Source organism: Panthera pardus, unplaced genomic scaffold, assembly GCF_024362965.1.
Source record: "Panthera pardus isolate Hobbes unplaced genomic scaffold, ASM2436296v1 HiC_scaffold_25, whole genome shotgun sequence".
Classification (NCBI taxonomy): Eukaryota; Metazoa; Chordata; class Mammalia; order Carnivora; family Felidae; genus Panthera; species Panthera pardus.
In genome coordinates, this window is record NW_026526821.1 from 80,104,752 (window position 1) to 80,123,122 (window position 18,371).

Genomic DNA, 18,371 nt, shown 5'->3' on the forward strand with positions numbered 1-18,371 from the left:
AATTTTAGTGTATTAAGATTATTTAGATCTTGGGAAAAATAGTTATTTCTTTAAAAATACAGGTAAGTATGAAAATCTTTCAGAACAATGGGGATATAATAGATTGAGAGGGAAATAATAAAAAGGCTCCTTCAATGTATGAAAGTTGGGAGCAGTTGCTTTGTGTGAAGGAAGAAATGTCATTTTTTCCTGTGCATTGGTCAGCTCCTGTTTTGAGCAGTATTTTACTTCTAGGTTCTGCCAACTGTACAAGGGACATTGGTAATTCAGAGCATTAAAAGAATAGAGCAACAGAGTCATCAAAAAAGTCCAGAAACCACATCAAATGAGCAGTGATTAAGGTCATACAGACTATTTGACTTAGAAGAAAGATTATTTAAGAGAATTATAATAACCAAATTCAAATATTTGAAAGACTTGTTTGAAAGAATGAGGTAGTTGACCTGTTTTTTATTGCTCTACTGTACTTCTCAACTTTTCCCATTTTACATCACATGGCCTATGACTCTCACATGTGCTACATGCTTCCATGGTCCTGGTCAGATTTTGATAAAACCTAAAATGTTCCAGTTTGCCTTAAATACATAGAAATATATCATAGTAATCATCTGATTCCAAACCGAGGTTTAGCTCTCAATACTAATTAATAACTGTACAGGGGTTGGAAAAATTGGCTCAACTGTAGCTAAAGTTAGTGTATTTGCTTTCTTTGAAATAGCTAATGTGTGATGAAAATAAAATTTCTCATGGGTGGTGTAGGTGCTGAGTAATAGCCACACACCTACAGTATTTGAATGTAAATATAAACTTTAAGTACAAGCATTCAGTCATTCCAAGAGGCATGAGTATTACACAACACACACACACACACACACACACACACACACACACACACACACACACTCTGCTCTTTCCTATTAACAAGTTAAAGAGACATTTAATGTTTGTTTAAACATTTAAAATGCCTTAATGAAAACTAAAATCAGAATCGTTGGGTGTTTCCTTTTGACCGTTTTTTTTTTCCACATGAAAGTCACAGTCTTTACAAGTTTCCCATGAATAAAGAACATTCTAAATTGCTCAATCATCTGAGATTACCAGAGAGTGCCTATAAACACTTCAGCTTTTTTTTTTTTTAATAGGAATATATACACAGATTCTAAAGATTGCTCATCAGCTAATGTGAGAGTCCAGGAAGAACTCTGTTCTTTTTTCTTATCTTTTTTCTCTAAAAGTTTGTAAGTCTAACCACATTAGAAATCTTCCAAAATTTGTTCTTACTTCAGTAATAAACTTATGACCTTTCATCAAGTGAAAAGCCTGTATTACTCATCTTCCATTATCAAACTCTTCCTGCATCCTCTGACATAAACCTATCACAAATAGTGCTGAGTTCTTTGATGTGTAAAACAACCTTCAGAACCTCAGCATATCCATCAGCACCAAGAGCAAGTAAACACCCTTCAGTGCTAGTAGCACATGTCCTTTCCACTTAGCAATCACATGGGCTTCTCAGTTTTCTCTTGTTTGGAAGTCAGTTCAGCCATTCTAGTTAATGTAGCAAAATTGAAAACCAACAATCAAACAATATTTTTTTCCAAAACATTTATGAAATGTTTTGGGGTCTAGCATAAAATCATTTCTGGTATGGTTGTATGTCTGGTTCTGAAGGAAAGTTGTCATTAAATTTTATTCAGAGATAAATGTGGATTGTTTTTCCAAAGAAACATAAATTTTCAAAGTGAAAGGAAGACTATATATTTCACTGTACTCTTGTTTCATATTTTATTCTTTATTAGTATGTTTATTAATCATGTTTCTAATCAATTTATAGTTTTTCTTTCTGTAATTCTTTTTAACTAAGTTATTGCTTGAGTATATAATACAAGCATAAAAATAATTTTTCTTTATCCAAAGTGATGTAGAAAGCACTGAAATAGGAATTATGCTAATTCCTTAAATAGTATTTCTTTACAAAAAATATTAAATATTTTTAAAAATGCATTGATCAATAATTCTATATAACTCTTGTTTTTATAGAGAAGGAGGCAGTGTTGACAATCATATGCATAATAGATGTTATTCCTAATCACTTTTTTAAATAGTACTTTTTAATTGAGATATACTTCACATAACATAAAATTCCTTATTTAAAGTGTACACTTCAGTGGTTCTTAACTAATTCACTGTGCTGTGCAGCCATAACCACAATCTAATTCTACAACATTTCATCACCCCCAAAAGAAATACTTTACCTATTAATAGTTAGTTTCAATTCCTCCCTTCCCCCACCTCCTGAAAACCATTAATCTACTTTTTGTCTATATGGATTTGACTGTTCTGGACACTTCATATAAATATAATCGTATCCTGTTCTTAAAGAGTAGGAAATTCAGTTTTACTTAGAAATGTCTGATCCATAGGAAGGATCATTCGGAACCCTTAGAAGTAGAAGCTTCTTGTCTTACTTTGATTTATACCTAATGGGTACTAAATTAGGTACCCATTAGGTGCCTAGCACAAGGTTTTCTCACAGGCAAATAATAGATGTGCAGAGATACTTATTCCCTTAGTCTGTCTTGCAGTGAGGTGTGGTCCAGGGCAGCTGGAGACCCTGGTACTTCTGTTTTCCAGCAGCTTCCTATATTTTTACCCTAGAATGACATACAAATTTCATTTTTACTGCATGTGCCATGTAAAACAGAGTGAGAAACGTAGCTCTAATTGTTTCAAGAAAATTTCCATTTGATTAGTTTCTAGTTAATGATGAATCTTACCATCCAGCTTTGGAAATCAGATGAGTATGAGCTTTTTTCTACTTGCATTTACCTTCTTTTGACAAAGGATACTAATATTCAACTGGGAGGGAGACCTAAGTGGTTTGAAACAGGCAGAGACAGGAAGAAAAAGGACAATATCTAGTTATATTTGTATACATACTAGATAAGTTTTATAAAAGTTTCATGAGTACTGTAAATTAAGTTATATAAAGTGTACTGAGGAGCTACCTGTTTTAAGGGATTCTGTCATTTTTTTCTTTTAAGCACAAATTCTTTTTTAATAAAAATATCCTCTAACACATGTTTTTCTTGAAAGTAGCCATATTTACATAACAAATTAATAATAATGATCATTGTAGTAGCTGCCATATTTCAAAGTACTATGCAAGCTTATTATAGAGAAACCTAACCAAGAAAAAATTTTTAAATATCATCCAAGTAATTCATATAACTGAATTAATTCAGTTTGATTGACATGGGTCTGTTCAGTCCTGAACACTTAACATTAATTGGCAGGTAGTAAGTTTGGGTAGAAAAAGTTTTTTCCCTTTTTTAAGTTTTGGGGTTAAAAAAATTATGTTTTCAACTTATTTCTTTATATTTATCTCCCTTCAAACTACTTTTAAAGTTTGAAAACAGCTGTATGAATCTCTCAAAATTATCAGGAGAAATAAGATTGTTGTAAGTGTGAAACACTTAAAATAGTACCTAGCACAGCATAAACACTTTATTAATCTTAGTTAATAATGTTATTGATAAGCCCTCCATTCTAGGCTGGATATGATACCTTTTATACCTCTTTTCAGAGAGAATGTTCAGCTTTTTCTGAACACCTAGTTATTTTAACATTGTTCCTTGCTTTGATTTCCCCCAAGTTCTTCTGCAGGTTGTAAGCATGGGATGTAAATACATCAAGTATATCTTGGTCACTAGGCAAGAATATTTTGTTTTGAAAAGCAAATTTTCAATTATATATATCTATTTCCTGTTCTTTTTCTCTTGAATGCACAGACATAAGAAGAGGAGAGAACACAAGAAATAGGTTTCTATATAAATGCCAACTCCCCCCAGTTAAAAGTAACTACCCTGACCAGAGTTGAGAGACATTCTGTGGCTGTACCCTAGCTCAATAGAAAGGAATCTCATGACACTAATTGTTGCCATGAGTACAGAGTAAGAATGACATCACAAGTATGATATGTTTCCCATCTCTGATCCATATATACTTGGTACCCAGTCTCATGTGATTTGACTATCTATATATAAATTCTTAAGCAGAGGTGTACATAATTGGTAATTGGTTCTGAGTGAGTTTTGTACTGTTGTAGTTAAAAGAGCTTGCATAATTGAAACAGAGGACTGTTACCAGTACAGGCCTTATATATGACTAGGTTGAATGATCTTGGTATAATCACTAAATTTGAGTCAGCTGAACCTTAGCCTTATAGACTCAGAAATTTTATTCTTTACACACAGAGTTCCAGAGAACCAGCTGGTGTGGGGGGCGGGGGGCGGGGGGGTGGAGAATGCAACAAACTAATAAATAAGAACCAGGATAACCATTTATTATTGTGTAATAGGAAGAATAATCATCATCTATGCCAGATACTTGTGTTTATGGGTAACTAATGAGAAAAAAACTCATCTACTCGTAGAGGGAGTTAACCAAGAAGATTTTTTGCTTGGGCCTAGATTAGGTAGAGGAAAAAAGCCTTCCCCAAGAAGTTATAAGCACACAGGCCCACCCTCATATGGATTTGACATTCTATTGGCAGGATGGTCTGGGATCCTCCAAGCCAAGAAAAGAACACACAAAATGACCCCTGAAGCACTTGGCAAATGCAAACATAAAACGCTCTGAAGAGAGGCATTTCCAGCTCAAAATGTGCACAGTTTCCTCAGATTAAGCCCTGAACTTGAAATCTAGAATTACAAAACATACAAGGAAAGAATTTACTAAGAGAAAGCATCAGGAGACAAAAGAAACACTAGGATTATACACGCAAAAACTTCAAATAATAGATTTATCAGGTAGAGACTTTAAAGTAAATGTTTAAATGATTAATGACTCAAATCTCTATACCTGAGGTATTTTTTACATGGTTGTATGAAGAAAAATGCTTATCAAAATTTGAAATTTATGGATAATTCATGGAAAATTCTCCATAAACTAGATATCTGGTTTAATGTCTAACATTAAATTAGACACAAATGAAGAGAGAAAAAGCTAATTAGATCATAGATGGGAGGAAATTATTCAGATTATAGCACAGAAGGAACAAAAATTTGTAAAACTGTGAAGGAGAGAGATTAATTCAACATACATCTAATAACATTTTCTAAAGAAGAGAATAGAGAGGCTATCAAAGAGATAATGGCTAATAATTTTTTAGAACTAATGAAACATAGGGGCGCCTGGGTAGCTCAGTCAGTTGAGCATCCAACTCTTTGTTTCCACTCAATTCATGATCTCACAGTTCATGAGATCAAGCCCTGCGTGGGGCTCCCTGCTGATAGCATGGAGCCTACTTGGGATTCTCACTCCCCCTCTCACTGCCCCTCTCCCACTCATGCATGCACTGTCTCTCTCTCTCAAAATAGATAAACTTAAAAAAAAAAAAAAAAACTAATGAAACATAAATCTTCACACTCAGGAAATATAAGGAACCTGAAACAGGATAAATGAAAAGAAATCCACACCTTGACATATCATAGTAAAATTGCTTGAAACCCGAGGAGAAGATCTTAATGGCAACCAAAGATAAAAGATGACTTAAAAAAGAGCAATAATAGGCTGACAGTGGGCTAATATCATCCAAGTGCTGATATGAATTAACTGACTAGAATTTTCTACCCAGCGAAATTATCATTTAAGTGTGGCATAAAAACATTTTCAGTGCCTGGGAGAATTTACTATTAAAAGAACCTCGCTGAATGGACTTATAAAAGATGTTCCCTAATGAGAAGGAATGAAATGCAAGGAAAAAAAATGATATGGGGAGCATAAAAAAGCAAATCAGTATTTCCACATCTTATTTCCTTTTTGTTTATGAAGAGTATATAGGATTTACTATTACTATAAGCATTTTTCTAAGGATTTATATACAATTGAGTTAAGTGTGACCTTGTATGAAAAAAAATTTTAAATACTTTTTAAAAGGAAAAAATTTTATTAATGATTAAAAAAATAACAGCTTAATAGTGATTATTTCCAAATTGTAGGTTCTCACTAGTTTGAGTGTCTCCTTGTCATTTTCAGTATTTTTTAGTTTTATAAATTAACATTTTATTAATTTAGTTAGGAATAAAATATTTTTAGATTAACATTTAACAATAATTCTTCTTTCATTTAGATCTAATCCTTTTTATGAACCTAAACCAGCTCTTCCTCCAAATAATTTGGTAAATCCAATTCAAGAACTGGAAACCGAAAGGAAAGTGAAAAGAAAAGCCCCAGCCCCACCAGCCCTCTCACCAAAGATAGGAGGAGTAAATGAAAACACAGTTATTTCTGCAGGAAGAGATCTCTCCACTTCTCCTAAGGTAGGAGTTTATTCTTAGTAAAACATATATTATGTTTAATCTTTTCCCCCCATGCAGTTTAATTCAAATTAAGAAAAGTCATTGTTTGCTATTTTTGATGATATTTTAAAAGTACAAACCAAGTAAATCTGTTATACTGTAACACTGTGTATATGTTTGGGAGCCTGTAAGTTTACAGAACAGTATAATTGGATAGTTTGGATTAAGATTTTTTTAAATGCTGTTTTGAAATCAGAGGAAGAAAGACATTCTAATTATAGGAATGGTGCTTTAAAGAAAGAATACTCTAAAGCAGCTAAGTGTGAGGAATAGTTTGTATTGATACAGAAGAGGGAGTAGAAATCATCCTTTGAAAAATATACTGGAAAGATTAAGGCCCAGTGCACAGAAATGCCTTTTTTTTTTTTTAAGTTTATTTATTTTGAGAGAGAGAGACAGAGACAGGGAGGGAGGTAGGGAGAGATAAAGTGTGCACGAAAGTAGGGGAGGGACAGAGAGAGAAGGAGAGAGAATCCCAAGCCAAATCTTCACATTGACAGTGTAGAACCTGATGTGGGTCTCCAGCTCACAAAGCATAAGATCATGACCTGAGCTGAAATCAAGAGTCAGATGCTTAACCGACTGAGCCACCCAGGCTCCTGAGACATGCTTTATTGAAGAATTTCAATATTGCCATTTTGATTTATGTCAAGTTAAAATTTTGGCCTTATTGTCACTATCTTTAGAAGTTTTAATGCATAATTATTACATGGAAATATAAAAACACGTTTTTGGAACAAGTCTAGAGCTTTTAAATGATTTGAATTCAAATAGTGTGATATCTTGTATGTCTAAGGTAGAAATGTTGGATTTAGCAAGTTTTTTTAGGTAAGTAATTTTTGCCCATCAACTCATGGGTAATTTGTTATTGTTATCATATACATAATTTAATTCTCACAGGTAGGTAAGGGAAAAATAAGATGAACTTCAACTTAGTGGGGTAAAGTAAAGGTCACAGGTCCCCCAGCCAGTAGAAACAGGATTGGAACTGTCACTTTCATTAGTTGTGTGACATCTGGGCCATACTCCACCTCAGGTGCCTACTACTGTTTTTCTCAAGCACACTAAAGTTCAGTAGTTTCTCTTGGATATTTCAGTTCATTTTTTGTTTTTGTGTTAAATGGTAGAGTCCTGAAATAGTTTGCCCGTATTTTCATTGTTTTAGTGAGACAGTAAGTTCACTGAGGTTTTCACTCTGGTATCCTAAAAGTCTATCGCCAGGTGTTTGTTTTTATATCAGGTATTTTTTAGCCCTGTAACTTTAGAGGGAGAAACTCAGACTAGATTTCCATCTTCTAATTGGCTATGGAAGGTGGGAGTGGTGGCGCAACACTATCAACAAAAGCAGCAAATGGTAGAAATTAAAGCAAAGGAGATGGCCAATTCCAGTGCCCATGATACAAAAAAAAAAAAAAAAAAAAAAAAGACAGTAATTGGGGCACTAGTAAGAATCTAAGAATCAAGAAGCTTTATAGGTCCTTTAACCATTCTAACTGTCAAGAATACCTAAACCTATCCCTTGTCTCCCCAAATCTCTACTCCCTGCCCCATTCTCTTCTATAGTTTGTCAGGAGTTTGAAGCTAATTAAAATATTCTAATCTCTTTGTAGGAGAATGAAAAGGAACTTAACAGTGCCTCTTGGATGCATTTATCCATAAAACAACTTGAAAAATATGTATCATTATCTCCTTTGTATATATAAGAAACTGGACTTTAGTTAAGTAACTTGCCCAAAATGATAAAACTAGTAGTGACAGTGCCTGGATTAAAATTCAGGTCCTTTGGGGTGCCTGGGTGGCTCAGTCGGTTAAGCGGCCGACTTCGGCTCAGGTCATGATCTCACGGTCCGCGAGTTCGAGCCCCGCGTCGGGCTCTGTGCTGACAGCTCAGAGCCTGGAGCCCGTTTCAGATTCTGTGTCTCCCTCTCTCTCTGCCCCTCCCCTGTTCATGCTCTGTCTCTCTCTGTCTCAAAAGTAAATAAACATTAAAAAAATAATAATAATAATAAAAAATAAATAAATAAATAAATAAATAAATAAAATTCAGGTCCTTTGAATCTAAAACCCATACTTTGCCCACGGTGCCATTCTACCTCTAGAGAGCTACCTCTGGTTCCCCAGTTCCAAGTTGGAACTCTAAATACATTGTTCCATAGAAACATTGCTACACCTGGTGATTAAGTTCTGTTGTAGTGATGTATAACATAGCTATTTTTTATATTATTATGAGGATAGTATTCCATTGAAGATCTGTCATGGAATAAAGGATATTTATAGGAAAGGCATCATGCTTCTTTTAGAAAGTGCCTCATTAAGCTCAGACACAGACAATAGAAATGCAATCAGTCATATTATCCACAATAGCACATTCTGCTGATCTGGGAGTTAGTTCATGTTTCTCAGTTATGTGAAATACAACTGTGAAAAATTAATTTAAAAAAAGATTGCTGATATTAAATTAAAAAAAAGAAAAGAAAGTATATAACGATGTATAATATAATACCTATTGTATGTATAAAGTTTTATTTAAAAAGCCTTATTCACACATACATTCAGAACACACATAGACATACACACTCATGTACACTGTGGAAGGAATTGTAAGTAATTTAATAGTGGGTACCTTTGAGGAGAAGGATATGCAAGACTGAGGAAGGCATTTCTTTTTCTTTACCTGTCTGTATTGTTTGAATTTTGAACCTTACATATGTTTTACTTCCATTTTTGTTTGTTATACTAATCAAAGTTACTGAGTAATGAGATCGTGGATATTTTTGTTGCCTTCTGTACAAGGTACAAGATATACAAGGTACAAACTAAGAAAGTTTATACTTCAGAATAGAGAAAATCACTCTTAGTTTTGACAAGTGGTATTAAATTATTTGATGGTGGCCTGGGGTTTCATCAGTTACCTCAGTGTTCTACACTGAAGACCAGGTATAGAGGCCTAGCAGCAGAACGCTGGCTCCCCTATTCTGTTTCCACATCAGAAATCCATATTTTTTCATTTTATATGTTGGAATTCGTGTAAGATTTCATTAAAAAAAGAAAATGGACCATTGCCAAACCCCCCAAAATTGGAAACTACAAACTATCCAATTATGTATGAGATAAGGAAGATTAGAATCAGTGGCATACTGACTGATAAAAAATGATAAATGGCAGCTGAGAAAACACAGTAGTATGGGGCTTTTTCATCATAGGAGTAGATATATGTGTGTATGTATCTACTAGGAGATATGTATGTATAGATATATATCTTCTGGTAGTTCCTGAAGACTGTGCTATATTAAAGCTGAGTAAAATAATGGACCGTTTTGGCAACTTTCAGTCAACATGATCAAGTCTTACTGTGTATTATATACAATATTCTGTAGAGGAAAGTAAGAAATTATGTTTTACATCAAAACATTTCCATTAAAATTATTGAAGAGTTTTAATGCTTTTAAGTTATGCTCCTTGCCAATTACTTTCCATACTTATAAATTGAAAGGAGATAATAGTTAAAGTAAGCTTTTGGGAAAAGCCAAGTTCAAATTTTAGCCAAATAATAAAAGGATATTGCACCACAATTTTGTGTAACAAAATGCCAGACTGTACTTAGTGGTAACTGACTGCAGACACTGAAGAGCATTCAGTGTCATAAAATGACAAGGGCTCAGCCAGATGATTAATTTCCCCACCTGGCACCTGAAACTACTTATTTTTCAGAAAATTTATGAAAAAGAACTAAGATCAGAATTTAAACAAACAAAGTGATAATAAGCATGTACTTATATTACAGATAAAATTCAAACTACCCTGAAGGCAGCTAAGGACCCTTCAGTGTCATAAATCTGTATAAACTCCACACTTCAGACCATTGATTTCTGTATTTATAAAATAATAAAATGTAACACTTTTAAAGACAACTTAGGAAAGAAGGCCAATGTGTAGAGAAGTTAAATATATGACCGTTCAGTAAAATAAAATGATAAGTTAGGCTCAATGGTGCCTGACCATCATTTACTGTGAATGTAAGTTGATAAATATAAAACTCTGAACTCCTAGATATAATTCATGCAACATAGTAAAAAGTGCAATTAAATTATGAGAGTGAGTTTAGGAACATAAACAACATGGTTGCTAGACACATCTGCTAAAGTACATTATTAAACAGTATATACCCAATTCCATAAAAATCAGAATATATGAACAGCCAACTATCAATGAATGACAATAAGGAATTAAAATAAACTTACGTTTTTATAATAGCATAGAGAAAACCTCCACTGCACACTTGATGATGAAATGAGCTTGGTCAAGTGGAGAAGCGCTCCCTCAAAGATCCTGACTGATGAAGCTCCAGTGATTGACAGTGATACTACTATCCACTTATTCCATCTCTAAGAGTGAAAATCCTGTCCACATCTCAAGCCCAGTTAAATAACTCAGGCCTCCACTTATACTGTTACCTTTTTTTAACAAGTTCTGGCAAAGTCCTAAGGTTTACACTTGGATGTTTTTGAACTTGAGTACAGTTTGCAGTAACTATGGGAAGCCCAGTGTTAAACTAAAGTCAAAATTACACACAGCAGTTCCCTTGATTGGGACAAGCAGCAAATTCAGACCACAACGCCAACACCCTTTTCAGCTTTTGCACATAAAGATCTCCTAGAAAGTTCTTTATCCCCATTTCTATTCTGCAAAACTGCAGAATTTTGTCTACAAGCCATTCATTCTGAAAAACAGTAAGTCCACAGTCAGACTATTAATTTCCTCATATGTACATTGAAAATGTCTCAAACTTTCCAAGAAAAATAATAAAAAGCACAAGGATCAGAATGTAATTGAATGCAATGATGAATACACAGTTGTTTTGTAAAATAAAATGCCAAACTACATTCAGTGACAATGGGGTGCAGGCAGTGGTTAAGTTATGTATAAAATTTTTACTTGCTGGAATACCTTACCAGAATAAGTTGTTCCTCAATAATACTGACTAAATGGGGCACTCCTGTATGCATCACCTGTTATATTGGTTAGTACTCTTGGTTATAAGTAATAGAAACAAGCCATTTGGTTGAATTTTTTTAACTTAAGCAAAAGGATAACTTGTAATAAAGACCCAAGGAGATTTTGCAGAACCCTAGGCAGAGGATACAGCTGGGCCTCAGCAATCAGCCTTAATTTTATCTGCTTCTCTCACTGGTATATCTTCAGTCTCCTGTTACCCTTTTACTGATAATTTATCTTGTTATCTCCCTGCAAAATAGTTTATGTTCTAGAATTTCCTGTCTCCCCCGTGCAAAGCTACCTACTTCTTTCACTCTGGCTGATTTTTGCTTAAGGTTAAGAACAAATTACACTGAAGGGCACTGGGGTGACTCCATTAAGCATCCAGTTCTTGGTTTGAGGCTCAGGTCATGATCTCACTGTTCAGCAAGTTTGAGCCCCATTTTGGGCTCTGGGCTGATAGCATAGAGCCTGCTTGGGATTCTTTCTCTCTCCCTCTCTCTCTCTGCCCCTCCCCACTAGAGCTGTCTCTCTCTCTCTCAAAATAAATAAATAAACTTAAAAAAAAAAAAACAAATTACACTGTATCAACTACTTTTTCTTAATATGTATGTGGAACCTCCCAGAATTATTATTTTTTAAGATCTTATTAATCAAACGAGTCTCTGGTTAATGGAATTTCAGTTGGAATTAGGATTATCTGTGGGCAGTAGAAAGCCTCAAATGCATTTTGTTTTTTTCTTTTAAGATTTTATTTTTTTTAATTTTTATTTATTTATTTTGAAAGAGAGAGAAAGAGCATGCACATGTGCATGCGTTGGGGAGGGGCAGAGAGAGAGAGGGAGAGAGAGAATCCCAAGCAGGCTCTGCTCTGTCAACCCAGAGCCAGACATGGGACTTATATTCATGAAACTGTGAGATATGACCTGAGCCAAAATCAAGATTCAGACACTTAACCAACTGAGCCACCTAGGCACCCCTTTAAGATGGTATCTTTAAGCAATCTCTACACCCAGTGCTGGGCTTGAACTCATAGCCCTGAGGTTGACTTACATGCTCTACTGACTGAGCCAGCCAGGTGCCCCTCAAATGCCAGTTTAAATGAAAGAAAAATTTATTTCTGTCTTTGAAAATTTTAAAGGTCCAGTGCTGATACAGTAGCTTCACAAAGGCATCAGGGACCCAGTCTCCTATTTTGCTGACCCACCGTGCTTGGCATGGACTTCCAAGATGGCTACTTGAACCACAGCCAATCTGCCCCATTCCAATCAAAAAGGAAAGGGCAAAAAACAGTCCTATCTACCTCAAGCAAGGAACACTAGAAAATAAATCTTTATTCTGGGTAGTTGTATTACTCAGTTAAAAGTCAAGGGTTATATTACTAAAAAAGTAGAGTACAATCAATATTAGGGAACAGCAGGCTGTGCCATTGATGTCTATTAAAAGGTGAGTTTTAGGGGTGCCTGGGTGGCTCAGTCAGTTGAGTATCAGACTTTTGATTTTGGCTTGGGTCATGATCCCAGGGTCATGGGATCAAGCCCCTGTGTCATGGAGCCTGCTTGAGATTTTATCTCTCTTTCTGCCCTCCCCTCCTCTAAATGAATGAATGAATGAATTAATTAATTAATTAATTAATGAGTTTTATAGTATAGATGCAAATGAGCCCAAATCTTGGTATCTCTTCTATGAGAATGCCTACATAATAATTGCTTGAAATAGTCATTTCTTTAAAAAAATTTTTTTAAAGTTTATTTATTTATTTTGAGAGAGAGTTCAAACAGGAGAGAGATGGAGAGAGAGAATCCCAAGCAGGCTCTGCACTGCCAGCACAAAGCTCCGTGCAGGGCTTGATCCCACACACTGTGACCGTGACCTGAGATGAAACCAAGAGTCAGATGCTTAACTTGACTGAGCTACCCAGGCCCTCCTTTAATTTTTATTAGAGAGAGAGAGAGAGAGAGAGAGAGAGAGAGCGCAAGCATGAGCCAGGGAGAGGGAGACAGAGACAGAGACAGAGAGAAAGAATCTTAAGCAGTTTCCGTGTTCAGCATGGTATATGATGTGGGGCTTGATCCCACCACCTTGGGAATCATGACCCAAACCAAAATTAAAAATCAGATAATCGACAGGCTGAGCCACCCAGGCACCCCAAAACAGTCATTTTTTTAAGTTTATTTATTTATTTTGAGAGAGAGAGAGAAAGAGAGTTCGCTAGCACATCAGTCCAGAGCTTGACGTGGGGCTTGAACTCATGAAACTGTCAGATTAGGACGTGAGCCAAAATCAAGAGTCAGACCCTTAACCGACTGAGCCACCGGCTGCCCCTGGTCATTGTAAAATGACATTTGAAAACAATCATAGGTCTCAAAAGAAAATCGTGAAAATATTTTGCAACTGAGCATAAAGAAGGCTAGGAACAGTACTACAATAGAATACAAAGACAAATAAAAATCCACAAATAAATGAGAAACCCAAGCTAGCAAAACTTAAATAGTATTTACTTTAAAATCAGCTCACTGCATTTATGTAATGATGTCTGAAAAGATATGGTAATTTCCAGAGCTTAAAATTACTGGTGAGGATATTGAGAAACATTCCCCCTTTTTTGGCACCTGCAGTATCAACTCTTAAATATATGGGGTGCCTGAGTGGCTCTGTGGGTTAAGTGTCCAACTCGATTTAGGCTCTGGTTATGATCTCACTGTACATGAGATCGAGCCCTGTGTTGGGCTCTGCGCTGATAGCACAGAGCCTGCTTAGGATTCTTTCTCTTTTGCATGCATGCTCTCTCACTGTCTCTCAAAATGAATAAATAAACATTTAAAAAATATATTTAAAATATATTTGGACATACATACTGCAGGGCCTGGACTAGAATGAGGCAAGAGAGGCTTGTAGGGCACAAAATTCATAGAGGCACTTCTCTCCTATTGTTGTAAGTGCAGACTTTACATGTACATCACCCTAAGAGTGATGCCTCCTTGAATCTTGTGTTCTGAGGCACTGCCTTGCCTCACTCTAGTCCCAGACCTGTTGTACCAATGAGGCAAATTTGGCAGACAAATGTGCAGTAGCTGTAACCCACTTAAAGGCCTTTGCAAACTGGGAAAATGAGCAACCGTAGAATCAAAACATCTCTAAGAATTTGCCTCTTGATTTTTCTGACTGTATTTAATGGGAAAGATAAAAATGCTGAATTTTGGTTAAAAACAAACAAACCATGATTAGAACGCTTGACTTTTGAAACCAATTTTGTACAGTAATTAAGTGTGATTTTGAGAAGTTGTTCTTTTATATTCATATATTCTGGAGTAACCAAATTAAAGTGTCTGCCACAGTTTTCCAACTAAGAATTGAATTGCCATTTTTTTCTTATGGAGATAAAACTGTCCCCATATAGGAAAAGAATCTGAATAAGGTAAATAAATTATGTGTGTCCTTTGATGATAAAGAATGATTTACAAGTTTGGCTGATTTGCTAAATGCTTTGTAAAGGCTAAGCAATTAGCAACAAATGGTAAACTGAGTGTCATTGATGTGTACTGGCGGGGTCACTTTAGGATACATTACTGATGATAAATGTGAAGGAAGCACCAATTAGCTTTCCCTTTACTGCATCAAGAAGAGGAAAATATCTATAGAATTTGAACAGATTCATACAAACTATGATAGAACCCTTCTCAACTGCCAGTACTGGATAAAATTTAGTCTATAATAGTAAGAAACAGACAAAATAAAAAATGAAAAGACCCACAACAAAGTGCGCAGCAAAGCTAGGGTGAAGCAAGAAAGGCAACTCTAGGCTGTAAAATTTGAGAAAACACTAACTCTTGAAGTTATGTAAGTGCTAACGTGGCACTTGTTTAAACCCAATAGTTAATGTGTCCTTAAATTTTGGCAATGGGTGCATCATTATTAAGGAGATATACTCATTCCCAGTGTTACACATGAGCCTCAAAATGAGTGCCTTCTTAAATTTTGTGCAAAAAAAAAAAATTCTTAATTAAGACCAATCTTAATCATTGGAGCAAATGACCTTCCATAAGACAAACTTATCACAAAAACAAATTTAAAAAAAACTAATATTTTTAGTGTGAATAAACTGGACATTCCATTAATAAATGAAACGAGTAAGTAGACACCAAAAATAATGATCTGAGGCAAAATGTTAATCATAGATTATGATATCTAGATAAAGAATATATGGGTTTTATTGTACTATATTTGCAACTTTTCTGAAAAATTTCCCCCCACATGGTGAAAGTAATAATTTGAGAATAGTAAAGAGCTCTTGGATATGAAAAGACAATTTTTAAAATTTTAAATTATATATAGCTGATTGTATGTTATAGAACATCCAATTAGTGAATAAGAAGACAACCTTGAAAAATTCTCTGTAGAATTCAAGGTGAAAAGTAAATTAATTAAAATTATGGAGAGAAAGTAAAAATAAAGACTAGAGTTAGAAAATTCAGTATATTTAAAAATAAATAAAAATAAATAAATAAATAAATAAATAAATAAATAAATAAATAAATAAATAAAAGAGGTTAGAGTGGGAGAGAGCCAAAACATAAGAGACTCTTAAAAACTGAGAACAAACTGAGGACTGATGGGGGGGGTGGGAGGGAGGGGGGGTGGGTGATGGGTATTGAGGAGGGCACCTTTTGGGATGAGCACTGGGTGTTGTATGGAAACCAATTGACAATAAATTTCATATATTTAAAAAAAAATAAAGTAAAAAAATTTACATGCAAAAAAAAAAAAAAAGAAAGAAAATTCAGTACACTTAGAAGAGATGTAGATATGAGAACAGATGAGGAAAATAATTTATTGAAGGGAATTTATGTGAGCTAGAGGAAGACTTGAGTCAGTAGATTAAAAAAAATTCACAAGTACCAAACAAGATGAATGGAATGAGACCCAAACTAGACATATCCTGATAATTCTTTTGAATTTACCTACGAAGGAAAGATTTTACCATCAGACACATTTGTAACATTAATTATGAACACAATGGAGCATGTTTATATAATTAAAAAAGAATAAATATCTGCAGAAGGATTGAAACACATCAAATATGTAAAAATTCATGAATTTCTAATGATAATACCCAAATGGATGATGGAGATTATGAGGACACCAACTCAGTACTGTATACATTGGTAAAAAAAGAAAAAGAGTCAAGAATTTATCCTGACTTTCATTTATGAACTGTATTTCAAGATAATAGTTGATGAGGGAAAGTTCTTCTGCTATAGGAGAATTCTGGATATGAAATGCTGAAGGAATGATACCATGTGAAAAGTCATCATTTCATAATTCCCTAGGAAATAATGGATCTAACAACAATTAGCATGGCTGCTAAAACCCTTGAGGAAAGATTTAATAATAGATGAATGGATCGGGCTCAACTATAGTGATCAATATTAATATCCTTAAGAGTATGACAGTCATTTTTTACCTCCTGATATATTGCAATAGTAAGTATATAGAACAACCTGTAAAATATTCTTGCCATAGAATTAAACTGAGATCTGATCAAGCCACTGGTTATAATAACCATCAAGAGATATGGAGTGTGTGTGTGTGTGTGTGTGTGTGTGTGTGTGTGTGTGTGTAGGAATATGTGAAATGACACCATGAAGATGCAATCAACCAAAAACAGAGAATGTGGGAAATCTTTCAGGACAGATGACTCAATTCATTTAACAAATGAATAGTTTGGACAAAGTGGAGAAGAGGAGAAATTACAGATCTTAAATTTTCTTATATTTTAGAGATATGTACTGGATTATTTAGTGTTGAAATGATAGGATCTAGGATTTTCTTTAAAATACTCTACAAGAAAAATGTGTGTTGGGGGAGAGGGTTGTATTTGGAGAGAATAACAAAAACTTGGAAAAAATGTTGATAACTTTTTAAAAAAATGTTAACATTTATTTATTTTTGAGAAACAGAGAGACAGAGCACAAGCCAGGGAGGAGCCGAGATAGAAGGAAACACAGAATCCGAAGCAGGCTCCAGGCTCTGAGCTGTCAGCACAGAGCCTGACGCGGGGCTCAAACTCTCACACCGTGAGATCATGACCTGAGCCAAAGTTGGACGCTTAACCAACTGAGCCACTCAGGCACCCCTTATGTTGTTAACTTTTCAAGCTGAGGAGTGGTCACATGAGGACTCATTATAATATTTGTTCTACATTTGAAATTTTCCATTATAAAAAATAAAACCAAGAAAAGACCTAGAGGATTGATTAAGATGTATAATTCTAATTAGGCTCTGAGAAGGACAAGAAAGAGTAGAAAGAGACTATATTTGAAGAGATATAATGGCTGAGAACTTTTTAAAACTGATGAAAGGTACAATCTGCTGATTCAAGAAGCCTAGCAAATCCTAATTAAAATAGAAGAAATCCAAACCCAGAGACCTTGTAGTGAAACTTCAGAAGATGATTGATTGATTGGTAGGGAGATATAGGTAGGTAGATAGATAAATAGAAGAGATTTTTAAATAAGCCCAAGGGTGGGAAGAAGCCAAAATACTTTCAAAGGAACACTGCTTATTTCTCAGCAGCAACAATAGAAGCCAGAGATAGTCCAATGATATCTTTCACATGATGAAAGAAAATAGCTGCCAGACTGGAATAGTAGTCCAGTGAAACGATTTCAAGACTGGGAACAAAAATAAAGATGTTTCCAGACAACTATTTGTTACCAACAGACCCTCACTAAAGGAAAGTCTAAAACATGTAATTTAGGAAGAAGGAAAATATTCATTAAAAGGTCAAGAATTCAAGAAACAAAAAAAGATCAGACAATGGCATACATGTGCATAAATTTAAGCACAAATTGACAATATAAAACAATATCTCATGATGGGTTGAAATAAAAGAATTAATATATATGAGAACGATAATATATAAGCTGGGAGTGAGAATGAATACTAAAGTATTCTAAGTTACTTATATTATTGAGAAGAAGGATAAAGATATATTGATTGATTGTTCTTTAG

At 34.6% G+C, this 18,371-nt stretch overlaps 1 protein-coding gene across 10 annotated transcripts in view; it reads left to right on the forward strand.

Moving 5' to 3' along the window:
- The window catches only part of EHBP1 (EH domain binding protein 1), a 366,236-nt gene that overhangs the window by 185,857 nt on the left and 162,008 nt on the right, over positions 1-18,371 (forward strand). For all 10 annotated transcript variants that reach the window (XM_019433536.2, XM_019433609.2, XM_019433691.2 and 7 more), the window contains one exon: positions 6,134-6,323. In XM_019433536.2, coding sequence (XP_019289081.1) covers positions 6,134-6,323 — 190 coding nt within the window. The remainder of the gene's footprint in view (positions 1-6,133; positions 6,324-18,371) is intronic.